The 27,678-nt window shown below is 42.1% G+C and overlaps 1 protein-coding gene across 6 annotated transcripts in view; it reads right to left on the bottom strand.

The window, feature by feature from the left end:
- LOC109965914 (inactive rhomboid protein 1) overlaps nt 1–27,678 on the bottom strand; it is a 46,164-nt gene that overhangs the window by 7,048 nt on the left and 11,438 nt on the right. For 4 of the 6 annotated variants that reach the window (XM_020610309.1, XM_020610310.1, XM_020610304.1 and 1 more), the window contains 4 exons: nt 25,312–25,419; nt 1,432–1,576; nt 1,203–1,342; nt 534–641 (listed from right to left, as the gene is read on the bottom strand). In XM_020610309.1, coding sequence (XP_020465965.1) covers nt 534–641; nt 1,203–1,342; nt 1,432–1,576; nt 25,312–25,419 — 501 coding nt within the window. The remainder of the gene's footprint in view (nt 1–533; nt 642–1,202; nt 1,343–1,431; nt 1,577–25,311; nt 25,420–27,678) is intronic. The other 2 variants (XM_020610305.1, XM_020610307.1) reach the window with 2 other exon arrangements.

Genomic DNA, 27,678 nt, shown 5'->3' with positions numbered 1-27,678 from the left:
TGAGCATGGTTGAACATCATCACGACCCAGCTTTATCTAATCAGTCTCCACTAAAGAGGCTGTGAAACGTGGTCATGTCAGCCATAAAATGCTGGATCACTAACAAGTAGTGCTCAGACACAGCGACTTCTTGAGTCAGATGCTGTTTGACAAAAGTGACCCCCCCACCCCCAACCCCACTGCTAGCCTGGATCATTAGAGGAATTTGCAACAGGAAATGGTAGCTTTTAGTTTTGGGTGCTGTTATGACTAATTTCAAATGAAACCGTTGTGGCAGTGACATCACCCACAGATGAAACAACAGTTCTTGTACATGTTGTGATAAGAGTCCCACATGTGACACTGTCAGCATGTGTAGAAATAAAATATTTAAAGCAACATTACCAAAATCAGGTCAAAATTAATACTGGAAGCTAAATATACAGTGCACACAGTATACTCACTTATTTTGTCATAGTAAACAAGTGAGTACACACCAGACCTTCATCCTGACCCCTAACACCTGCAGTCTTATAAGGGACTTCCTGCCATACCTGAGCAGGGTTCTGGAGAGTGAGTGGTGCTTCCTGGTGCTGCGGCGAGCAGCTCGCTGGCCCTTAACAGGCACCGTGTTAATCCGCTCAAAGTGCACCTTTCTGCTGCTGTGACACAGGCAGGTGTCGGAAGGTGGCGAGAAGGGACAGAGGCACGAAGGAGGAAAGAGAAAAGACAACAACCGGTAGTGAGAAGGAAAGCTGCAGCTGGACAGCCACCATGCAGAGAGAGCGAAGCAGACTGTTAGGTTAAAACTTGTTTTTCATTGAGATTTGCAACAATAGGAAGGAGTGTTACACCAAGCCAGAAGACACTGTGGTTGTTAATAAAAAAACAGCCATGCAGTATGAAATGAGGCAAGGAAAGTACAGATATATGGAAAAGATATTTTTTACATGCATGGGACACAGGTTGCCTATACCCTCAATTTAACTCATGAATTGCATGTAGGCATGTTGTTCTTATATTGCATAGCATTTCATTCTATAATCTGCAAGAAGCACATTGATGAAAATAACATGTACATAACACAACAGGCTACACTGCAAGAGATGTGAAGCTCTTCATATTGTAATCTTGATGCATGCTGAATGACTTCATGCTACAACCCACATATATCAAGATGTCAATATATTTAATCAATCCAGTATATTGCTAGCTGCTTTTACCTCTTTATTGTCTGAGTGATTGATGACTGGCGTTGCAAGACAGGCCGCCGGGTGTCAAAGAGGTCGCGGGGTGGAGACTGGAGGTGAGAAGTCTCCACTGGCATGCTGATGCTGCGCAGGAACCCCTGCCTCTTCACTGGCTACACAGGAAATGACACAGAACCATGAGAAAATTGAAAACACAAGTCATGAAAAAAAAATGAGAAGGGGATCCAGTGAGAAAGAGCACCTGAACAAAAGTGGGAGGCTCGTCCACTGACATCTGAGCCGTAGGAATGTCCAGTCTGAGCCAGGGAGGTTTCTTCCTCTGCAGGCTACTGGTGCTCTCCCGCCGTGTTTCAGCCATGCTCTCTGTCCCACCCCAGGCCTGCCAGCTACACAAAGAGAAAAGGAGTGGATGACATTAATGAGTCTCAATCAATCAAGGGTGTTGTTTGCAGCTATAAATATGATTTGTGCTGCTAAGGGCCTCTTATTTGATTCAAACATGGGCATTCACATATTTCTCTTCAATACATAATAAACGGGAAGCTGCAACACCCTTCCTCTAAACAGTTCACAAAGCCATTTTAAAAAAGAAATAATTGTGGTGTAGAATGAGGAAGCTTGCAGTCTTAAAAATAATCCTTAAATTCTACAGTTAAAATCTAACGTAATCCTTCTTTGTGGATAAAAGTCGGTCTGCTTGGAGCCATTGTGGTCTGCGGACCACAGGATGCACAGTAAACTCCAGCATCAGACAGTCGGCCTGTAGCCGGAGCCCTGTTACCACCAGGCCTTCGCTTTACTGTCCCACTATCTAACCTCACTTCTCTGGACACAGTGGTCCATTCCTGTCATTTGTTTAAATCCCCATAGGAAACTGAACTCAGATATCATTTAACTTCAAATGATCTACGAGTATCCCACTTGTTTTATTCCAGTTATTTTTAAAGCAGTCTTTCACTGTGCAGACAAGAGGAATGGACAAAAAAATGAGACTTCTTACAAAGTACAAATGTGTACATTTGCATAGCAGGGTGTCTCTTTAATTTTTGATGTGCTACAAAATCAAATGAATTTGAAAGGTATTACATTTCTTCTGTTTCTGAGGTTCATTTATTTAAAACGCTTCACAAGTGTTTTAAGTCACATCAATGGCTTTGAGCAGTCACAGCCTCACTTTTTTTGTTATAGATCAAACACCATAAAAAAGGTTTGCAGCTGTAAGTGACCACATCTGTTTCACACTGTCATTTTAACACACTCTAGGCGTCTGCTTTAGCCCAAGTGGTTAGTGCTTCCGCCTTTCTCTCAGTGAGTTTCAGCAGAGATGGAAGGAAAACCGCAGGCTGAGGGCAGCAGAAGTCATCACCAATGTGTTAATATTTAAACATGCTCCAGGTCACACAGACAGATGTTCCTCAATTCACAGGTTCACAGAAAGACACCGGAAGAGTTACTTTATCATATGCTGACATTTTAGCCACAGTGAAAATGTTAAGAGTGCAGGAAAACGAGACAGGATGTTTAGTGTGCATTGCAAGTTGTTATAGGAGGGTTTTAACTTTCATTTTCTGTCAGTCTGAAAGGTTTTGGCTTTGTACAACAATTATTATTTTATTTAATGTTATTTGACCTCCAGTGACATTGGCTGGACTGTGATGCCAGATTAGCAGAACATACTGGTCTAAAGCTGGTTGGGAAACAGAGAGGTGCATGAGGGCCAACAAACAAAGTGACCTTTTAAAGCTCGCTCTACCCCATTTTAATTGCATATACTTTTTGTGAGTCATCTGCCTGAAAATCTACTCATGAATTATCACAGACTTCAGTTCTCTTGTGAACTTAATACAGACATTAGGGAAATGCAAATGTGACACTAGTACCTCAGCTTGTGTTCAACTGGCTGCTGGAACAACAACCCCCTCGCTTGCCGCAGGCTAGAACCCGATATTTAATTAATTTCACCATGAGTTCAAACAGCAGGGCTCCTGATATGGAGCAGATCTGGGAAGGGAGGAAGCAGCCACTTTAGGGTGGCAGACCAGACTGAGACTGAACTGAACGTAGTCAGCAGGGGAACCTCATTTTTAACCATGCTAAACACTGTTTGACTGCTTAAGCTTTGGCTTCGTTTGCCCTGAATGCTGTTGCTCTGCCTCGAGAGAATGAAGAGGAGACGAGTGGAAGCTAACGAAACAACTCCATTTTTCCCATGCCGAGTTTCTCCAGCTCTGTTTTAGGCTTTTTCCTGCCCCACACATTTCATTCTTACTTGCATGTGGCCCCTGAGTGACTGTCATTTACAGTCCATTACAGCGTAATAGTTCCATTATGTTCGCTGTCAACTTGCTTGTCAGATTAAACCCACACAGACAGACTTACACAGCTAACAAAACATAATGCTGCAGCATTAATGCAACTATTGTTGTGATTTTCTGCTAGCCTGCTGATCAAAGGGTTGCAAAAAATATTTGGCCACAGGCCAAGGTAAACCACCAGTGTTCGACAGACAGCCATGCGCCTTGGAAGTCTATTTTTCCCTCTTTCTCTCTCATCCTCCTCCAAAATGGACATGGCAGCTGAACTGCAATGGGTCTGCAACTTGTGTCTCATGGAGGAGTTTAGCTGAATCTGTTGGCATAGTCATTACTCAGATGCAAATATGGCCGTGACAGCCACCAACTCATTTCTCACTATGAGGAGCACTCAGAATGTCAGTCATCTCTCCATGGTATGATAATTAGTAACGAGTGCACAGAGAAGCTACAACTCACGGTTGGCTCCTGTGTGAGAAAGACGGGTCTTCCTAGGCAGTCCTTGAGAAGCAGATATCCCTGGAAGGAAGGGGAGGTGATTGAATTCTGTTTGGTGATTATCCAGGCTGGAGGATTAGCCTTCCCTTGACAGAGTATGTTATCTGTTCATGGTCAATCTCACAGTCAGAGAAAATCCACCTTAAAGCAGGAGTTTAGTGAGACAAGACTACAACATTTAAACTATTCAGCCTGACTAAGTCCCCACAGCGTCTTATCTTACTCTCAAGGTGCATTTTTCAGGTTGAGATGTCATATGGTAAATATTCAAAGCATGTGACAGTTTCCCACTGTGTTTGCATACCCAGCTCTGATTTGGGGCTGAATTCTTCAGACTACCATGATTTATTCTGTTTTTATTTAAAGATCTAAAGAGGGAACACACCCACATCCATAACTTTGCAATGCACCTCGCGAGATCGGCTTCCTGCCTGGTGCTTTGAGAGAAAGTAACACTTATTACTCAATCACAAAACCCATGACAAGCCTGTTGCTGATGTTTCCTCTCCAGGCCACTATTCTCTCCACTGGGCAGGGCAAGACAAACAGGAGGACAAGCTGATGTCTCTTCTCCAGGTCAGAAAGACTGGGGTTACAGGTATAACAGTTACTCTTTTTTCCTCTGTCTGGGGAGCTGCAATCTACTGGATTATGTTCTGCAGAGAAACCCGAGCCCAGTGAAGTTTTCCATGCCATCATTTAGTATAATCACTTGGTAAATGGTCTCCTGTCATGCAGAGAAATGGACTGACAACAAAGACCCGGTTGTTGCAGGTGAGCCTTAAAATCAAACAAAATGTTGGAGCTGTAAGTAAAGTGAAACAGCTTGGTTCGGGTGGGGCCGCACTATTTTTGAGCTTTCTCAGATCATTCTTCTACTTCAAAAATGCAGAGGCTTGCCAGAGAGGTTATTTCTCATTGTCAAATAAAACAGTAACCTGGCCACAGCCTTTTCTATATTGGACCTGCCTTGTTTAAAGCCTCCCTGTTCACTTCTGTAGAAGACAAGACAAAGACTGGACACCTTATCTACAAAGTGCACATGACTGTACCATATCAGGTTCTTTAGAAAAATTATTTATGAATAAAACATTTCTGAGATAGTCTTGTGACATTTTTGTACATTCTTGAAATCTTCTCTATCCAGGGCCAGTTCTAATCTGAGTGCATGCCAAAACCCACATTCTTCAAGATCTCTGGCTGAAACTGAACCAAGCTGAAATGACAGAGCAGGAAACCACATCAAGTCCCACCATTATGGACAGGAGCTGGCTGGTTTTCCGGGTACTGCATGTACTCTACTGCTATGCGCTACTCTTCAGGAGGAAGGCTAGCTGCAGATGCACTGAGGGTGGCTGACAGAGCCTCGGGTGGTTGGCCCACTAGGGCTATACGTGCACCTGGCAGGTAATATACAGTAGATGGAGGGTGGGCAGTAAAGAAGAGGACTCGTTGCCTAGCATGGATGGACAGGCATCATGATGGATGACCTCATTAATCCGAGCAGTGAGAAGGCTGGATACCTCACTCCTGAGAGCTGCAGCACTTTCTGGCTTCAGGCCTTCATTCCTCTTTCTCTTCCTGCATGTGGCTGCTGATGCTTCCTTCTCCACTTTGTCCACTCTCTGACAACTTGTGCTCAGATTTGTATTGTAGTGCTACCAAAACATTTTAACATGTATTCACAAGCTTTTCTACGCTGAGTGACGTTGCTACAGTCATGTGTAATCCAAGCAGGTTTCAGACTGATCAACAGGTTACTTTCTTACTGAAAAGTCTGACGACACAAAAAGCTCATGTTTGGTTTTCCCCGTGCTTTAACAGTTAGTCATCCGCTAAAAATGCTCCTACTATCTATTGTTTCTTTGGTCTTACTCCTTGCTGGAGGTTGGGCTTTACACTACAAACAATGGAGGGAAACTATGCTATTCAGACAGTTACTCTCCCAGAGTTATTCTGTCACTAGGATAACTATAAATATGATATATGATACACCCAGTAAAGGCTATTCTGTATACAAAATAAACACAAAACAAATTTCTCAAAGGAAGTTTCAAAAACACTAATGCTGCCATTGTGAAATCGACCTCAATATACAGTAGCTGCAGTTCCCTTAAATGGGATGTTGTAATGATGAGCAGAAACCCATGACCACATGTTCATTCCAGTGAATGGGTGGTGGCGTGGGGGGAAACCATATGAAAAAGCAACAGATCTGGCAATTTACCATGACACATGATCTAAACATAAAACATTTCCACTTAATGATGCTGTAGCCATGTGTCTTCTACCTACAGGCATCTGAGGCCCATCTGCACATCAACTAGTGGAAGACGCTTTTGATCTTTATATAGAACTTCTGCCTGGGACAAATTCAAAAGCTGACAAAGCCACTGATATGTCATTTGGGTGAGGAGGACAGGAACAAAGAGACATAAAAAATAAATTATATTACAGTGCAGACATTAATACCTATTGACTTCACCAATTAGCGCTACATTTAAGATGTAACCAAGGTAAGACACCACATTTCTCTACGGTGTCTCTGGTAGCCATACACTTACAGTAGCTGTGGCCTACAGTTCAGCACTCTCTCTCTCTCTCATTCTCATCTTACAGTGAAATTCTGCAATACACAGATGCAGGCCAGAGAGTGAAGTGTAACTGAGCACCAGTATAGCTGCAGTCATCTGAATTGACCCTAGTGACATGTGACAGAGTGCCATACCAAACCAGCCCTTACAACATTAAAAAACACAGCAGAAATATCCGGCGCAGCTGACCCTGAGATCAAGTGTCACACAGCTAGCTGAGGGGTAGGCACGGTGAGCAGGCTGGGCCGCTGTGACTGGCAAGGTGGGCGGCTAAGCACAGCCATGGGTGAAAGGCCTCGGGGTAAGGAGGGTGGAGCAGCTCATGCCTTTTCCCATGATGTTCTGCAGGTCTTTAACTCAATGTAGATTTAACCTTTTAGTCTCAGTGGTTTCAGTCTGGAGTACCAGATTTGTGCCAGTTGCCCTCACTATCATAACAGTGTTTACTAAATGGCAGTATTGAGTGCCAGAGACATGAATAGCTCATGAAAATATAAATGGCCTTCTAGCAGTGGACTCTGCCAATGTGGTGTATTTATAGAGCTGCAAATGTACATCTGGATGAAACATAAAAAACATCCTTCACATCTCTGGGCGGTGGGCTGTTTTCTGACAAAAGCACATTTGAGTACACCTCTCAAAAGCAGTGCATATCAACCTAGGTTTATAGAACTGGACAAGTCCATTTATCTCAAGAAATCAACAGAAGCAGAAGCAGTATCTGTCTTTGCCATCATTCTGCCTCCTCTACAAAGCCTTACCAAGTCAACGCAGGTCCTAGAAAATTGTGCTTGGTTATTTTATCAGCGCAATCCCCTGCCTTTCACCGTGTAGCAATATCCTGCACAGGAAATCAGTATGAAGGAGAGGTGAAATGTGTTAACAATATGCAGAAACCAAGATCTATAATTATCTTAATCTTAATGTTTACAAACAGAATATCAGCCAAGTGAGTAGCATTTCAGCTTTAGCACACAGTATTCTCCTGCTACACAGGTGAAACATCATTAGATGTGCAGCTAATTCAGCACTTGAATTATTTAGGCATTTTGCACAGGTAAATTATTTACTACATATTTCCAAGTGGAGCTGCTGTGAACATGGCTAATGGCCCTTTGCTAAAGAGGCTCTTTTCTCAGTATTGTTAACAGGCCTGTTTCAGCTCACATCAGTAGATAGAAACGGTCTGTCTTCACTTCTGTGGAAAAATAAGGCTCACTCAGTAAATCTGTATCATGTCTCAGTCCAGAGTTGTGTTTGTGCCTCTAATCTTGAGGAAGCAGCTGACGGTAAAAGCTTCCTCAGCGTGGGCTATATATACCTCACACGCCAAGACAACTAGATATGGTTTTATACAATAACAAGAGCGATGCGTGTATATTCTGTGACAGCCTCAGACAGATCAGGTAACACCCTGTTCAACCAGCTCACACTTAAATGGTCCTTTGGGATGAAGCATTTGATATGTAGTTAGTTTTAGGCTTGGGCGCAGGCTGCCAGACCCGAAACCTAGTTGTTTGCTGCAGAAGCTTATCTACTGAGTTTTTAGCTGTACCCTGCAAGGACACTCAGTGCCTGGAACAGAGCAGTAGCTCCTGAAATCAACTGTACAACTCCACACTGGGGCATAGAGGGTCTGCGTATGACAAAAGTACAGGCAAAATGCTCCAGGCCTATTAGAGCTGCGTGTTGAGGGCTGTTAATGAATTTAGACTCTGTTAGCCAAGAGGACCTGGCTTAACCTCAGAGGCTAGCAGAGGACTGTCAAAACCAAGAGCTACAGAGGCTGAATAAAAACATGGCTGCCCCTACGACTCAGAATCTCATAAAGCATTTCCCAAAAATAGAAATACGTTTTTTCATCCTTATAATAAATTTCCAAATTTGTCATGGGTCATCAAAAACCAACTATGAACACTGTTAATATCAAACATCTCTATTCACACTGCTCACCATAATAAGAAGATCAATAATAATAGCAGGAGATTTTCCGAGAAGGCTGTGGTCTATTTCTCGTCCCTTGATAGAAGCTGCTTTAGACAAAGGGAATTAAATTAAGCCATTTTTCTTGCCAAACCCACTCCTCTCAAATGTGGCCTGAGACTACAAACAAGCATATTGTTTACAGGAAGTTTGGCATTCTCTCGTTAAATGAGTAAGAGGAGAATCTCAGAAGCAGCGTGCCCCAACAACATGTGATCCCCATCTAAATAGTTTCCACCATGATATCAGCCTGAATCAAGCCTACAAAAGGCTGCATTGTATGGACTGGGCTGAACAAGGGTAATTGCACAGCCTGATCGCAGTCCAAAAAAAAAAAAAAAAAAAAAAGCAAGAGCAGGATGAAGTTTTCATTCCTCCATCAATGAAAATGGCATTCTGGGAAAATTCCCAGCTGAGATAATTACAGGGTGAGGCACAAGCCGGGTTAACTCCATTGTGATTTTAGCAGAGATTACTGGAATTGGTAAATAGGTTAAAATATATCCAAGGTAAGCTTATCAAGTCATTAAAAAAGGAAAAGCATAACCTTATGCTGTCAGCTTGTGTCATGTTACTATCACAACTAACTGTGATCTCATCAATTAACAGGATTGAAAATACTTCACAAAGACGAGCCATCAGCTCTGTCATTCTGTCATTCCACATCCTCTGTAGGAGACCACCAGCATGGAGAGAGCTCACGTTACTGCTTATTTTCCCGAGGAGCGCTGGAAGGAAGCGCAGAGCAGAGGAAGGGGAGATGTGTAAATGAAGGCAGGAAACAAACTGCAGACCAGCCGCATTCTCTGCATCCGGTCCACACAACCACGGAAACAACATACACTTGCTTACATGCACAGGACACACAACCACACTGCCCATGTAAAAATACACATCCCACCCCGGGCCACGATAAAGCACAGTTCACTCTCTGCCAACTATAATAGGCCTCATTTGACTCAGGTCTTTGCCCACTGTGGCCCTGTACAGACCAGCCAGAGAGGGAGATCTGTGTGCGACGTCAACGCCAACACGTCTGTAAAATAGAAGAGATGAAGTGTGATCTAGAGCAGTTGGACAATGTTAGCATGGACTCAAGCAGAGGACAGGAAGAAGGTGGTCTAGTCTTTTCTGACACCAAGCTTTCCAAAGACAAGCCCGTACTTAGAGGGGTTGTTGTATTAGTGTTACTTCAAAGTCAAATGTAATCTATAGTGTGATAACAAGGGACGTTTACAGGTTAAAGTTACAAAATACACTTAGCCCGCCTATGGCTGAAATCAAACCAACCTATTTCTCCTGATTTTATTTAATAGCATCTTTTCTATTCTTAGATATTTGAGAATTAAAATGCAATTTCTCATGAGAAAAAAAAAGTTAATCAGAAAAGAGTGCACATCTTTTTCCTCAAAATTTGTCAAAGCGGACTGAGCAAGGTGGAAATCTCCGTGTCAGCTAAACCTTTCTAAAACACTAAAGGGGACCCGTATCCACAGGAGGGGAGAATCAACAATCTTAAATGTGTCTGTGTGTGGGATAAATATTCATAGAGCATGGCAGAGAAAATAAAATTGTTAAGGCCAGCTTACACTCACTAGTCAGAGAAAAATAATCATTCAATTTGTAAATGTCAATATGAATCAATAGCTTAGAAAAGCTATTAGCAATCTGATATAAACACACAGATGGACTCGGCCTTCAAAGCAAAGCAAAGTCTAGTTAAAGTTTTAACCCATTTAATTGTTAAACATTTCATTTCACACTCGCTGAAATAACTAAAAACTAAAGTTACCGCTTTGCGGTACTATACCTCCACCAACCAGTCAAATTCACGGGAATGGAGCAGTGGGTCAGTGACCTTGACCGTTGACCACCAAAATCTAATCAGTTCATCCTTGAGAACAAGCAGACACTTATGTCACTTCTGAGGAAATTTCATCAAGGTGTTCCTGACATATCACGTTCAAAAGAATGGGACGTACAGACAAACGGCCGCATGGACGGACAGCCCGAAAGCATAATGCCTCCGGCCGTGGCTATCACCGATTATTGTTCGATTGCATTGATCTTCACTTCTGCTGGCTGTGAACATAACACACGTGGGAGGGTTAACATGCAGTTGTGCAGATATACACAGCCTGAGTTAACAGTCAAGTGAAGGACTGGGAAGATCAACTGAGGTTGTAGGTGCAGCCTCCTCCTGCACTGTCACTGTCACCTACAGCCAGATTGTGTTTGGGATTCAAACCTGGTTCTGTATTTTTGTTGAGGCAACAGCCACAGAGACCTATTTAGTCTCCAGGTTCCCCTTCAGGATTGGATGGAGGAGAAACTGTTTCTGTTCCGACACATAACAACTAGGTCACTTTAACAAAGCTCCCATATTCAAATCTCTTTTATCTGCTAAAGAATACAGCAAAAACACAGATGAGAAGAGCAGAAGAGGCACAGACCCATCATTAATTATTAGATGCAAAAAGGTTTATTTGTTTGGGCATGACCTAATGAAGATAAAGTGGCCTGACCAACAGATAAATGCTTATTCACAGCTACAGTACGTGCTCTAGTTCCCAACACTGCATGTGGTGGGAAGAACACATGTATCAGTCACACATACATCAACTACATCATACCCTGTGCTCCAACTAATGTATGAAAAAGGAAAAAAACGTAACCATACAAACAGATTCTGACATCGTCTCTGACATTTACAAACCACAGGAGAATTCTGTGGTTTTGACCGTCACTGTGGTGCAACAAGACGTTTTGGAAGAGGCTGTGAACAACGTAGATCGAGGAGAGATGGCTCAGATAAATGTGAGGAAAGATTTGTGCCTAACTAAGTAACTAATCGAGGCAGCATCATAAAAAGTCCGCTACAGAATAAATCAGTGATGAAAGCAAATGTAACACCTTTTCTAATATTTTCAGTTCTCTCACAACCATCCACTGCTCCATTTAACTAGACTATGATCATCTTGTGCATTTACCACTGGGCTTTGAAACTGGTTTCTCTGAGGGAATCAGGGGACACTGAAGGGAACATGCAGAGATGAAACCAGAGCCTCTGAGCTGGGACCAGGGTAAAAGTGAGGATGAGGGGGAGGAAAAAGGAAGAATGAAGCCATGCAGCTGGGCAGAGATATCTGTGGAAAACTCTCAACAAAGGCACAGGAAAACTGGGAAGGCTGGGGCAGGTCCTCTGGGACACTCACAGGCCCAGTGAGGGGGAGGCCTCTTCATTCACGATGTAACTGAAGAAAACACACAGACTCTTTGTCTGTGGAAATAAAATCAGTTTTTAGCCCAGGCCACACACACACACACACACACACACACACAGGGATGCATCCTTACTCTGCTCTTGGGAATGACAAATGATTAGTAAATACTTAAACTGTGTCCCAGTACAAACCCAGACAGGCATCAGAAATACATTTTGATTTGCAATTTACTCTTCTTGTTTGTTTTTCTGGGTAAATATGCTTCGCCACACGTTAGACTTCCAGCACGATGCCTTCACTATAACTGGGCGTGTTCAACTGAGCACCATAAATTAGAAGCTTTAGAACATTTTCCCAGTTATGAGGCAATACAAGCCCCGTCAGCTGGCACACAGAAGGGAAAGTTGGCACTGGTGTAAAGAGAAGACGAGGCAGTAGAAATGGAACGCTGAGAGGTACAGGATTAAGTACTCGCTCAAATATGCCAACAGCGCCTGGCTTGATACCACTTCAGTCAGTCAGACTGACAAACATAAAACATGGCCCGTCAGATTAACTGAAGTCTATTTGTATCAATTATCTCTGGTTAAAAAGATGTGGTGACTGCTCTGCACTAGTATTTCAGCATTTGAATGGTTCAACTTCAGGTAAAAGAAAAGAGCATTCATGCTGACTAAAACCTCTTCCAAAAAGACAAGTTACAGAGGAGTCCAAAACACACCCTTGTTTCTGGGAAAGCTGCTGGAGTGAGTTTGGTGCATGGTATGCAGTGTTGGTGGGACTGTTGAAACTGTCCAGATATAATTGTGTGTGTGCAGCTCCATTCAGGGAGCAGTCAACTTGAGTTTAGCAGTCTGGTATACAATGAGGGCTCACAGCGTCTGGGTATGACTGACTGTGCCCAAGATAGAGAGGCAAAGGGAGGAGTGGGGTGAGCTGGGGAAAAGCTTCTCCTGTTTAAAACTGCACTATCATCACTGCTGTAACAGTGACTGGATACTGTATCAGTCAGGGTGTTCCTTGAGTTGGTCCTGTGGCCTGACAATGATGTGAGAAAAGATGAACAGACACTACACAATGGTCATTACCACAGTTGAGGCATGTGGTGCATGCATTACACCACAGACTCCAGTGTGGATTAGTAAGACACAAAGCAGAAACACACAGAAGCCGAAAATACTGTGGATGGCTTTTCAGTTGTATGAAGTACTGGTCCACCTAACTTTCTAATGAGGCAAACTTTAGAAGGGGCTTATACTGCATATTGTAACTAACTGCCCAAATTGTTCATGATCAGTAGTAAAACACTTATATAAACAATCTGCATTAGCTAGCTCCTCCTCATTTAGGAGGGCCTACCTCCAGCCCACAGTCACAAACTAGTACTAAACGATTTATTTGCAAACACTAAAGTGCTTTTCAAGCAAGGACACTGCATTCATCTTGTACTGTTGCATTGCAACCCTGTGTAAGCTTCTCCATCAAGGTATTTCACCCAGTTAAGACTATACAATTGCAACATACCTGAGAAATACACCGAGCAGCCACAACATTATGACCACCTGCCAAATACAGTGTACATAGGACTGAATGCAACAGTTGGTTGGCAGTCGTGTCACTCTGAGTCTCAGTGTGTAGCTTCTGTGAATCAGTTTGCTACCATAGTTACACTGTCAGGAAGAGCACAAATCTGTCTACCAGTCAGTGAAAAGCATGATAATTTTTAGCCAAACAGCCTCTTCAGTCTAGGTGTGATATCACTGTACTGTACACTGGTCTCTTCATAGAGACCAGTGTACAGTATTTCTCATTTTCAACCATTTTAACTAAGATTCAAACTAAATGAAATCTTTTGAAAAGGATGAATGAAATTTAGAAGTTTTGTACACAGTAGGTCAATTTCATCATCGGTGAGCCTTGGGCATCCATGCCCCTGTCACCAGTTCACTGTCTGTCCTTCCTTAGACACTGTTGGTAGGTACTGACCACTGCAGACTGGGAACACACTGGGAGAAGCTCTGACCCAGTCATCAGCCATCACAGCTTGGCCCCTGTCAGAATCACTCGGATCCTTATACTTCTCCTTTCGTCCTGCTTCCAACACGTCGACTTCAAGGACCGACTGTTTACTTGCTGCCTAATACACCCCACACACTGTAATGAGGTAATCAGTGTTTTTCACCTCACCTGTCAGTGGTCATAATGTTATGGCTGATCAGTGTATATACAGTATCTCTGTCTTGAGGTACCAGGTAAAGAAAGATATTCAATGGGTTATCTGCAGACATGCCCTCTGAGAGCTCTTCACACTCAGAGGAAGAATATAGTTCATTACTGTTTGCATATAAGCGATGGGTTCTGGGAACAAGCACAGCATTCCCACAGCCCTGACAGCGAGCATTTGCCTTGAGGTTAACCAGCCTCAGACACCATGTCAATGAGAAGACAAGCTATGGGACCAAAGCACCCTGTAACTACCAACCCCAAATTAGATGTTTTCATCTTTACTACAGCCTACTGTTGGCTTCAACCAAATAGCTGTGAAAACAATTCATAGTAACCTGTATTTTCAATTTAGTCACACCTCCAATTTTTCTCCAAACCTGTCTATCAAGAGTTTCTTGTAAATTCGGTGAATGCTGGTTATGGCTGTCAGGCTCATGACAGATGAGACTCTGATTGAGAGAAGAGCAGGGTGGCACGGTGGCAGGCGGAGGCTCAGAAATAGCTCTTCTCCCGCATTACATCACAACTGCCTTCACCATCATGGCTGCCGCTGCATCACGCCACTACCAGGATGTCATGGAACGAGAACAATTGGATGCAATGACTTGGAGTCACACAGCCAAGCTGTCAAAAGGAGAAGCACTCTGAGACTGCAATATACTGCAGTTGCAGACAAACAAGCAAGCAGCCATATGATGATGATGATCTGCACAAGTAAACACAGCACGTCTTGTATAATTATAGTCAATGCACCAAAACCAATACATCTTTTATTGCTCTGTATTTTCCTCTGTTGACAAGGCAGGATGACTCTACTTACATTCCATATTATACTGTATATACACCACAGACACTAGAGACACATAGTTTCTGTTTTTCCACAAATACTGCTTCAGTTGACATGTGAGAAAAATTACTGCTCCTGACAACTCAGTCAAAACTGTAACCACATTAAAGCCGAAACGATACGAGCTGAGCGAGGACTAGATCAAACGCTGCCTGTGGGCTCTCTCACCATCAATACCTTGTAAAACCATACTGACATGCTTTTAAGCCAACGTCTGTTTCCCTCAGCTTGTGTGAACAGTTGTAACCAACGCATTGACCAGAAACGTATGCGCATTGTCTCCAAAGTAGCTAAACAAGTCGGTTAACATGCTTGGCATCTCCAAATACTACTGCCATGCCCCACATTCACAGATCAACCCAGGAAACTATCTTAACTGTAACAGTTTTCACACAATGCTGTGACAACAAATACACAACAGTCTCAAAAGATATGTAATTTAGCTCCAACACTTAAAGTCGTTAGTCTTTTGACAACACTGTCTAATGCCAGTCTCTTCGATTTATGCACTAACCAAGTCAACTGGAACAAACACAGGGCGAGAGGACAAGCATTGTTTAAATACACAAATGTATCTAAAATTCTAGTCAAGTCCAAAATTTCCAAATATGTTAGGTTATATTAAACTTTGCTTAAAATTATAAGGAAGTCCATAAGTTAAATAAAATGTGGGACTCTTAAATGAAAAGCAGAGCAACAGATTATCCCACAGATACCAATATATTTATACAACGCAGTGGACACCTGAGAAATAAAATCTCCTTTTTATATATTGGACTTACAGTTAAAGCAATTTTCTACCTCATCAGTAATAAAGGTAAACTTTAGGTCACTTGTTGAACGGGATTCTCAAGTGAACACATTTTTGACCCCTGATACAAATGTGTGTGCTGGTGGAGCAGCCTGGGGTTATTTAGAGAAGCACGTGCTCTGCACACATGGAACAGTTCAGCCCAGTGACGCTCATTTTCTGAAAGAGCTCTGTCCAGAGACCAAAGAAAATGACCAACAATCACAGAGAGTACACCCATGTTTGGGAACAGGCAGATGTCATCTCTCTCAAGGCTTCTTCCCATCATCTCATCACCAGAGCATCAAGACAACAAAGAGACACCTGTTTTGGGCTAAATTACCACACCCTGCTTGCAGATGCATCATTCTAAAACAATTAGGCCCCATATGAAAACATGACTATGGTGCTATTGCATAGTGCTGCATGCTTTCAGACATACAGAAAGAAACTGACACCAATCAGTCACAACATTATGACCACTGATAGGTGAAATGAATGACTTTGATTATCATTGATTCGCACAAGATGCGCTGTGAGTCTCAGAGTGATACGGGTGCCAACCATCTGGGGTATTAACTCCTGTGTACACAGTTTTAGGCAAGTGGTCATAATGTTATGGCTGATCGGTGGTCTGCAATGAATGAGAGCGGATAACAAAACCACTGAGTGTAAAAACCTGCTCTGTAGTTCTTTTGAAGGCAGCACCATGAAGCAGTTGTACAGGACTCTGCACTTGGCCAGACTGAAAGACAGACAGATACCGCGCCATGAGTCATGCAGGCATGGCTGCAGTGTGGCCCCCTCAGCAGCCCCCTGCAAAACTAACATACCAGCCAGTCAACACAGGCCAGCCTGTATGATCCACCTGCCTCAGCAGAGATACTCCCAGTTCCCTCCAAGTATAACGTACCCACATGCACCCACATAAACATCCAAACACACACATTGAAAATATTCTCTCTGGAGTCCAGTTGGAGTAAATAGAAAGGATGAGCATGACTGCCACTATCACACATCAGGGCCCTGCTTTAATGGTGTGATTACATCACCCGGAGCCATGATCCCTCTTCCTCCATGTGATATGATTTCTGGAACACTGGGCACCAAAACCAGGCCATGTGCTCATATGTCCTGTCTGCCAAAATAACTCAGCAGTTTCTAATACAGTGCGTCTAGGGTTTCACTTCTCTTTGTGCAGGTATTGTAGGACACTGGAGTGTGCACCCTTTCTAATGTCAACAAGGTTGCAGTTTAAGTGCGCTGCTGTCCTGGAGCTTTTTATCCGCTGAGTCAAATCTAGCCATTTAGCCGGTCCCTCTACGTGTATGATTTTGTGGAATTTGTGCCCTTTTGTGACTGTCTGCAGTGACTCACTTTGAGTCACAACATGTTTGAGCTTTGTGAAAGCCAGAATTCAGAGGAAAGCAAAGATCTGAGAAAGAAATATCACTTTCAGGTTCAAAGAGGTCAAATGCAGGAAGGTGATTTGAGAAAAACATGTTTTTTGCTCTTTTCATACACATTTCCTTCATGAATTATGCACAGTAACATCTGACTGTGGCCATATATATTATAGAAAAGAAAATGTGTCCTGACATTCATCACCGACACCAACACTACTATTCATGAAGAAGATTATGGTGATGCTAATGATGACCACGAGAAAGCTGAAGAGGAGGAGGATGACAAAGATGAATCAGGTTATGGTGTGACTCCGTACGTGATGTGCTGCATGATTATTCAACAAAACAGGCATTTAGGTCCATTCCTTCTTCCAAAAATCATAATTAGGTCGAAGCATCCCCCTTTAGCCTCCAGAGATAACAGGTTTGAAATTAAAACCACAAACTCTTAGTTCTCTTGTGACCTCTCCTGGATTTGGCCAAGTTTAAGTGGAGGGAAAAAGTCATTTAGCTTCTCAACAACTGCTTCATGTTGGACACAAGCTTCATTTCACACTTCAACAGCTCTCTAATGTGCAGGGTAATTCGCGTTTTTAAAAGGTGCCTGGGCCTAAAGGTAGAGCAATTGAACTACAAGAGCACTTTAAATAGCCTACTTTCACTATGGAAACTCCACTGTAAATGGCACAGCACCCAGGAACCCAAACGTGCTTATTGCGTCCACTTTGCGTCTGAAGGATTCTCACGCCGTCTGACCTACGGACCAGTAATCCAATCGACTAGTAACCTATAAGCTCGTTCGTCCTCGAACACGACGCATATGCGCTTCCTCCGACCGCTGCCTTCCGTATGGGCGACCACGGGAGACAGTCACGAAATAAGGACACAACTTACCCTTAAAACAAGCAGCTCAGATGATCTCCAGCAGTAAAAAATCTGGTTTCACAGATTTTATTTTTCCCAGGCAGCAGAGGAGTAATTTGTCACACCATCCTGTCAGTGGCGCAGGAATAAAAGCGCGTCTTTTCCCACCCCGCAGATGTTTTCAAGCCAAGCCCGGTACCGTGGTATTAAACCCGGTTAGTCTTGATCACACCAGCAGCTTGAGGCAGCCCGGGGTGGTGTGGCCGAAATGTGACCGCCGTCCAGGTCTGTGCGTTCCACCTACGGACAGAGCACTCCCACACTGCTCCATGGATCGACCCGGGCTAAGTTTTCTTCTGCCGGCTGTACCCTAATTCAGTTTGGCGGTGACTCAGCCCCGCCCTGGACTGGAGACGGTCTGTGGAGAAAGAAAGCCTGTCAAGATCACCAGCCAATCGGTGCGCACACAGGGAGGCGCTGCTTCTCCGGGTTAAAGGCGGTGACTAAGCGATATCCCCATAGAGAGGGGCCCGGTACTAAAACTGGGATTGACATGTCTTCATCTACCATTCACTGCAACATTGCACCTGTTATGTCGTGATGATGCAACAGTAGGTTACAATATAAAATGTTGTCTAATCCCATTTCAGGATTTTAGCAGTAAAATATCTTTTAATATGACATTTTTCTTAATTCTTTTTTAAATGCTTCATCTTATTCTAAATATCACACCAGCTCACTGCATTTCACTGCACATGTTGTATGAACATGCCACAAATAAAGCCCCCTAAATCTTCTTCAAAATGAGTCCTGCACAGAACAAAACAATGAGGGGTTTGACCTGGTATGAAGATAATTACATGGAAATTCAAATGTTTGTGCTCAGACCTTTTTCAAATGAATGTCTGATCCGCACATCCTTAGTAGTTTAGCTGTAAACAAAGTCAAATTCAATTTGGACTTGCTTCAAAGTGTTTACACAGGTGAACTAAAAGATTTCTCATTTGCCATTATGCACTATACATCACATCCAGAGCTCTGAAAGTGTGCTTGCTTTGAAATGTGAAGAGCATCCCCCTCCCTTTCTCAACTTTCAACTTCTCAACCCAACTTTGGCTTTACTCCTTAAATTCTGGGAATCTGTCACACAAGAACATAAGGTTTGGGAGTTGTTTTAGTGACTGATAAGCATAAAATTCCTCAAAAATCATATTACAGGAAGCCTACCAGGAGTATGTCTGAAGCTGAAATTAAGCACAATATGTATTACATAAACCATCACAATTTCCCCGTTTGGTACTGGAACATAAAAAAACATGCATTGCTGCCACATGACACAGAGATGATCATGACTCCATATGATATCAGTGATCAGTTGAGCTCTCACTACATGTCATTGAAATTTTACAGTCCTGGTTTATGAAGAAAGAGAGTGATGTAAACACCACAGTTTTGTTCTAGATGCTGCATATTATATCAGTGTCATGTGAGTGTGTGGGGTTTGGGTCTGCTGATGTTATGGCTGACCGAGGCCCATTAAATGAAGCCTGAACAATGTGTGTGTGTGGGTGTGTGTGTATAACTCCACTGCTCAGTCTGGTCTGTTTTTTCAAGAGCTCTGAACACACGGATATGCACGGTGCCCTGGGGCCACAGCCTCTTCTTGAAGCAACTGTTAATGTTTGTTGTTGGGAGGTCACAGAGCTCAGTTAAAACTCAGGATATCCTGATCAGACTTTTAAAACTGAGGATCCCCCAGCTTGAATCCAATTTGAAAACAGAAACAACAGGATGAACGCAGAGGTATACAGGAACAGATTCAGTCAAGTGCATCACAACTCGTTGGGTGACAATTCATCATTCATCAGGACAGTGATCCTAAACATACAGCCATAGTAACCAAAGACCTTCACGGTATCAACGAGCAAAACGTCCTTGCCAAGCTTCAGGCAGTCAGTGACAGCAATGGATTTTCCACACAATATTAAATTAATGATTTTCTTTAATTTCATAGATAGATGCCGTTATTTTCACATCATTGTATGTATAAGATTCCTCTCAATGTGGGAGTGTGAAGCCATGTCACTGATTCACACCCAAACCTCATGGTGAGATCATTTATAGGAACCAAATCCAACACATTTTCACAACACTTAGAAGCTGCATATCTATAAATTTTGAATATATTAAAAAATAAAAAAAACTCTCACCAGTAAAACAGGTAATGCTCCTCTGAGGAGATGCTTCAGTTTCTGGGTTTTAATACACGAAATCAGTTTGTCATTTGATATACTACTTACAGCAAAACCTCAACTTCAAAATCACTTTTCTTTACGCTGTAAGAGAGGAGATTTTTATTAGAGAAAGTGGAGCTTCTCTGATCAGATCATCCACGCTCCTGCTCCATCTAATGAAAAGACCATTAGGCCAACAGTGCAGCTCAGATTCACCTGGGAATATTCTCCAGAAGAGAGATGGATGTTAGGAAGTGGAAGGTTTCTCAGGTGCTGACAAGGGGCAACATGTGTGCAATTTTCCTTAGATGAGGTTTGGAGGCACAGGAGGCTCAGGTTCCTGGAAAAGCCTACTTCGTGGTTGCTTTGATTTACTTGCTGGATGAAGACATTCCCGTCTGAGTGTGGCAGCCTGTGCCTTTCTGCTAGTAAAATAAAGGAAGACACAATATGGTGATGATCTGTGTTCATGTTCTGAAAAGTGACAGATTTTCCTCAAGTAAATAAAGCAATGCCACACTGCAGGTCCTGCATTCTAGATTTTACCAAAGTAAAAGTAGTATTAGCAGCAAAATATAGTAAAATTATCAGAAGTAAAAGTAGTCATCGTGCAGGAGGGCCTCTTCCAGAGTGTACATCAAAGTTGAGCCAGTTTCCACTGCTAATCTGTCATCATACATACTGCTTTATGATTAGATCACGTTTTGAATGTAACATTTTAATCTGTAAAATAATTAAGAAAAAACAGAAACTGATTAATTGTGAAAGCATAAAAAGGAAATAATAAGATAGTACAACTACCTCAAAACTGTACGTACATGTCTAAAGTAGCTGCTCAGCAGCTTGCCTTCCAGAAGAGAACTCTGCTGCAAGAATCACCCTACTTTCTTAAATATTGCATCAAGATTGAATTTACTCAGTTCAAATGTAAACTAAAAGTATACAGCAGACGAGCAGAAGACAGGTTTCACAGCTGGTCTTCTCTGTAGTTCACAGCATGAAAAGCCAGACCTTCCTCTCATCTCATGTCTCCCCTCTATCTTGCACCCAAGGGTCTTGTCCCAGACAACATGACTGATAGCTACACAGCAAATGGAGCTGATTCAGAGACATGCTCCTAAATTAGCTAAAAGATAGTATTTCCACCACAGGAATGAGTTTATTGGACTTCAACAACTTACATGTGATGAAAAGGACAGTTCAGTGGTGGGAGTCCACGATTGATATACCATGAAGTCCCAGTAATTAATGGTGAGGCTTCCCTTGGGATAGAAGAGGGTTAAAGCTAGGGCAAAGGCAGCAATTAGGAAATGATGCAGGACCTGCAGGAGCACTCAGTGCCCCCTGAAGCCCCATCGGTCATATGCAGATAAAAGGGCTGAGTGCAAGGGTAATGGTTAACCAAAAGGACGCTGTCAGACTGTCCATAAACCATTTCCTCTTCCTTCAACAGAGCGGACAAGTGGGGTGGGGGTATCATTTCTGGGTACAGACCAAACTGCTTGTACATGGGTGACATGGTTTACCACAAATTTTAAAGAGGCCAAATATAAATCTTGATGCTTTTTTGCATCTATTGAGTTTGCTACAGTGTCATTCTTCTGAGAAAGCACACATAGTGAGGTGCATACTAATGCAGAGCTCAGTGCAAGTTCATCAAAAGAAAAACACTTCACAAAACTCTTCTCCAGTACACCATGCATTATTCATCTGTTAGCCATACATTTTTTTCAGCTAGGCTATATTTGGTGATGTGAATCAAGCATGGTAGATTGGGGAAGAGCTGTGCAATGTGTTTTAATTGTGATGGATTTCAGAGACTGTCCTCCTGTAAAATATGACGGTATATGTCGTTTGTGTCAGCAGGTTATTACAACACAATGTTACATGTCATAGTTTGGCGACATCTAGTGACTGCTATTAATTATGACATGAGGGGAGAAGTAAGTACCGGTATATAGAGGCAAAATGTCCATGTTGTTAATTTTGGTAGGATTGTTGTAATTCTTCCAGCATAAGAGCCCTAGTTAATGATTCACCCTTATGGGTCATATGAGAGGGAAGGGACAATGATAAGTTGGAGGACTTGTTGGGATTTTATTGCTATTCTGTCAGTGCATGTAAGATGTATTGTTAACTTAATGTTTTGTTTGCTACTAGCACTGACTGGGTAATCATTGGCTGAGTAGAGCTGAAGAGCATTCTGGTTTTCATTCAGTCATGGACCACACACTGAGCATGTCTGGCAGAAGAAAACCTACTGCTGCAAAATACCAGAGCAGAAGGAGGCTGTTAAAGAAATCAAAGAAGAAGAGCTTTCGCTGTGTGATCATGTTGAGCAGATTTATACTCCCATTTTTGTGATAAAGCTGATAAGACTGTGCAGACAGCCCTCCTTCGTTCCCTCCCTGCTGACTCAACAGTTGTTTCCTCAGAGAGCTACAGGTGTGAGCTGAGACAAGGAAACTGTTATCAGAAATGACAGCGAAAGGACACGAGCTATAGATTTTAGTGCAAATTCAATCAATAAACCAAACAGCTGCAAGGCTGAGGTTTTGTTGTTTAATTATTATACAGTAAAATGGCTCTCAAACGGTTTCTGGCTTAGCTAGTTGTTCTTTGAGACTTCTTTATAGTATGAAAGACAAATTTATTTACTGTATTCACTCTTTATTTATTGTACTTGTGGTTAAAAAGTGTCAATAAACTTAGCCCTCAGGTCGACTAATGCACAAGTAATTTTCTATAAAGTAAAACAGAAAGAACAAAACCATATACAGTATGTGGTCCAAATAGTCAAAAGGGACATTTTTAAATCCTCTCTGGTGAAGGCACATATGTAGTCCCTAACCTGTGTTGTTTTAAAAAATAAAAAAATAAAAAATTTTTGGCATACAATTCAGGAGATCACAAATGTGAGAAAAGACATGTGTTTGTCCAGTAAGCATGTCTCTGTTGCGCTGGTGTGTGAACTGGATCTGATATGAAGTAATCCTCCTGCTTCTCCCTTCCAGTGAGAACCCAGAACACACAACACCTTTGCAGCAAGCAAGAAAACAGACTTGTGAATCATTAATTGTCATTAATGAATAATTAATTCTATCTGATGATGCAGATGACTACTACCACTGCAACTAACTGAAGATGAGAAAGGTTTCTTGAAAGCGGATACTGAGGCTGAACCTGATCCTTTAGGAATGGAACAATTTATGACGAAAGGGCCTCTAAAAAGACTATTATACTATCATATGACTGTAAGACTTGACTGCCACACCTTGAAATGGAATGAGAATTGCTAATACTAAAATTGGTTATGAGCAACTTTAAGCACAGAAAAAAAAGGACCTCTCTGCAGCTGAAAAGCTACGACATGCTGCCACTAATAGTTTACTGAGTTTATTTATAATGGGGAACATCAGGCATGTCCATTTTAAAATCATGAATCCTACATAACAGAGATGTACCCTTATGTTTCTCAGAGTTATAACTGCCATACAGTACCTACTGCTTGTTTGTTGCTATGCAGTATGTGACAGTTTGTGTTTGAAGACGCTGATACCACACCGATTCAGGTCACTGTTTGTTTGAAATATTTTTAGAAACAGTAAAGCATTTGCCACTCTTGTAAAGTTTCTTTCAACTGAACAATCAAGAAAAACATGTCAACAATTAAAGCTTAAAAAATAAACCAAATGTTGACATTTTCTGTAAAGTGGCAGTTTATTCAGAGAACGTTGTCTTAAAGACGTAATGGGATACGTCCAACATGGAAGAGGGGGTTTGGACCTGACAACAGGTGGACAGTGGGCGAAAGGTCACAGCACAAGCACAATACGCAGGCAAGAGGAGGTTGATGGGAGTGCAAAAGTCATCTCTCTGGCTAAACAGGGGCGATGTATGGAATGGGAAGGTGTGGAGAAAAGAGCAGTTAAGTGGAGGGAATTGTGGGAAATGGAAGCAAATATCATTGGTTTCATCATTAAGGCTACAGACGACCTGCTTCCTTCACCAACATACCTCCAGCAATGATTTGGAGATGATTGGACTCATGCCCTCTGTCCATTACCGGCGCCTCCTAAGCACATCATGACAGGATGTAATAACAGCCTCACACAAGGCCATTACACTTGGCAGCACAATCAAGTCCTCAAGAATTTGGCATCAGCTTTCAAGCCCCCCTAGACAGCCAACCTAGTGAGAACATTTGTCCGAGAAGGGCAAGAAAATCTCAGCTATCAGTCCACAGAACCAGAAAGCGGGGGGGGCCTGAGTAAGGCCAGCAACTCTGGAAGTACTCAGATATCGGCACAAGGGAGGAATAACATCTCATCCTGTGTTCATTGACAGATTAATGAAAGTTAAGGCAAAGTGAAAGTATTCACTGTGTAAAGAGTTTTTACATAAACCTTATGAAAGGAAAACACCATCTTAATTAAAAACAAATATTAGAAGTTACTTCCTGCCCAACAAGAGGCTATTATACCCAGTAGGTCAATGTATTCTTCAGAGGATTCTCTGACTCATGATATAGTAAGATACTGTCAGTCTGCCTGCATTCTGCTAGTCCACACACAGATGAGTGAGTCTTTGGCGTCCCTGCTCAGTGTCGCTATCGCTGAGGTGGCTGAGTTGAAAATGATCCAGAATGCAATGCAACAGCCAAGCTGTGGCTGCTTAGAAACAACAAAAGCTCCCAGACCTTATCGTTGCTACTGGCAGGCAGTGGAAACACAGTTAACACAAACAATGGCCCTCACTGACCAGCAGCCAAGACAAAGTCAGCAACTCATGCCAGGACTCTTCCACTGAGCATGCTCAGAAAGCAGACTTCTGTCTGGCCCTTGTCCTGGCTCAATAAATCAAGCCAGGCCTTTGTGTTCATAATTGCTACACAATTTTTGTCATGCGTGATCTAATCTGACCACTCAGTCGAGATATCTGAGAAAAATGTTAATTTTCTATTACAATCCTGGATAATGGTTCAAGAATTGAATTATGGCTAGTTTGCATTTTGTAACAACACAAAAGGAGGGGATAAGACAGAGCACAGAATAGGTGCAGTGACATCCAATAACTAGATATGCAAATATCTGAACTAGGAATTTTAATGACATTCTTATGTTGATGCAGTGTATCAACTTACCTCCAGTCCAATGACACATGCCCTTCACCTAATTCTCCAATGCCACACACATGCACACAAGGCTGCCACTTCGGGAGCATGCTGCAACTGTGGCTCCTCTCCAAAGATCTGACCAAGAGAAGGGCAGAGGCCTCAGGGGATTATACCTGTGTTTCTGTTTTGTCTTCTTTCAGATTTATGAATAAAAGATTAAAGGACGAGGTCAGTCGCTTCTAATCAGTTCTATATTAACAGTATTTTCAACAGTCCACTGACAGAGACTAAGACCAACATTTTGCCTCTACTCACAATTAATGTCTGTCAGTCCTGGATTAGTTTATTCGTCTGTGCCATAGTGAAAGCAAATCAGTGAAACACAGCACTGAACCAGGTGATATGTTTCCTCATTATAAAACACAAGACCCTAATATTATTTAAATTTTGCCTCAAAGGCTCCGAACGCCATGACTTTTTACAACATCTGGAGTAAGCGGGAGTGGAAAGCCCATGCATGAGGACTTTTCATATTCTTAACAAATATGAGGGTCTTGTGTTTTGTAATGAGTAAATATACTGTATCACTCAGTGTGTGTTTACTTGATGTGTTTTTAATTGTTTCTGAACATCTGTGGAGGTCTACGGCACAGACAAATAAGCTAATCTAGACAGAACGACGGACATAAATCGTGAGTAGAGGCAAATCATTGCTGGTTTTACTCTCAGTATGTAGAGTTTTTGAAAATACTGCTAATAGAGAAAATGACCAGCCTTAGCCTTTAAGAATGACTGGCAGACAAAGTGACGACACGTACAGAAATACTTAATGTACTACACATAATACTAATATAAGAGTTATTATTATCATAGTGTATTTGGACTAATAAACATACAAATGAGAACATCAGATGGATAATGCTGTGTACACTCTTTTCACCCCATGTGTTTCCTAATTGGTTGCCAGTTTTTTTTTTTGTTTTTTTTTTTAGTGAGATGAATCAAATCATTAACCGAGTGCTTCTTTCACATAAGATTATTTCAGCTGAGGTAATCAAAAAGCTGCAGGAGTGAGCACCAGCCCAGCTGCAGGAGATGTCAGAGCACAAAGGCTTCCCAGACTAAAGTCAGGCATTTTTCAGAGCTCATGCTGCAGCTGCAGAAAGCTCAGGAGGATCTGCACAACACTGCTAAACTTGAGTCCAGCAGGCAGAAAACAAGGCTGCTGAACATCATAACAAGAGAAGGCGCTTTTAAGAGTAAAGTTGTAGCAGAAACAAACTGTAACAATAGAAAAATATCAGCTTATTCCATGCAATGTAGATAATAAATCAAAATCCCAGCTTTCTCCAGAGGTTTAATAACAGCAGGAAAGGGAAAGAAGGCCCCTTTAACATACAGATGGTGCAAAACACATAAGGGTAAACAACAGCGTGACTATCCCTCCAGCTGCAGCTACAAAACACAACTCACTGATACAAAACACTGATAGCCACAGCTGCTTTAACAAACTTATAGCAAAATACATAAATGAAGACAGTTATCTACAAATGTTTTCTTTTTTTAACCTCAACTGTGGCTTGCATTCTGTCATTTGTAAGCAGAATATCTCAAAAACAAGTCAGTTGCACAATAAAATAAAACTTTTAAAAGCATATATCACTTAAACAGTTTTAAACATCTATTCACTCATCCTCTTTGTATTTACTCATCCCTCTATCAGTTTATGCATCCATTCTGATATCAATCACTTGCATGCAGTCCTGAGTTTTAGGATCAGCACAGTGCCACCAAACAATAGCACAGCAAACGTGTACTTTCCTTATGAAGCTGCAGTCTGGGGTAGGACCACATCACACACTGTTAGTCTTCCTGAAAGCCACATGAACCCACAGTGCCTAGGGCTAAACTGGCGCCATCCACTTCCTGGGCACAGACAGGCATCAGCACACCAGCTCTATTTATAACTGCATATTAGAAGAAGGGAGTGTTTTCAAATGAGGCTGAAAGAAGACAGCAGGAGGAAAAAGGCCATTGTTTGGGAGGCCTTACCAATTAGTAAATTATGTTGTTGTTATGTGTACCATGAAGAAAACTTTAGACTGCAAAGTTATGTTTGAGAATTTTGTGGAAGAATATACAGTATCACCCAGTGTGTGTTCCGCGTCACAACCTAAAGATACACCCTTAACAGGAAACAGTAAATTACAACAAACACTGATCACCAATATCCATCAAGAAAAGGGTGCACTGTCCCTTTAAGAGACAAGACCATCATGTCCTTCCTGTATGCTAGCGTTAGCGTCGGCTAAATAAATAAATACTGAAGTAAATGGTTTCAAAACATACACGTATACGTGTTAATGAGTCTATAAATAGAAAGTGACAGTGTGG

This window comes from Monopterus albus, unplaced genomic scaffold, assembly GCF_001952655.1.
Source record: "Monopterus albus unplaced genomic scaffold, M_albus_1.0 scaffold105.1, whole genome shotgun sequence".
Taxonomy (NCBI): Eukaryota; Metazoa; Chordata; class Actinopteri; order Synbranchiformes; family Synbranchidae; genus Monopterus; species Monopterus albus.
The sequence above is the reverse complement of the archived record's forward strand: the minus strand, read 5'-3'. Positions and strand labels throughout refer to the sequence as shown.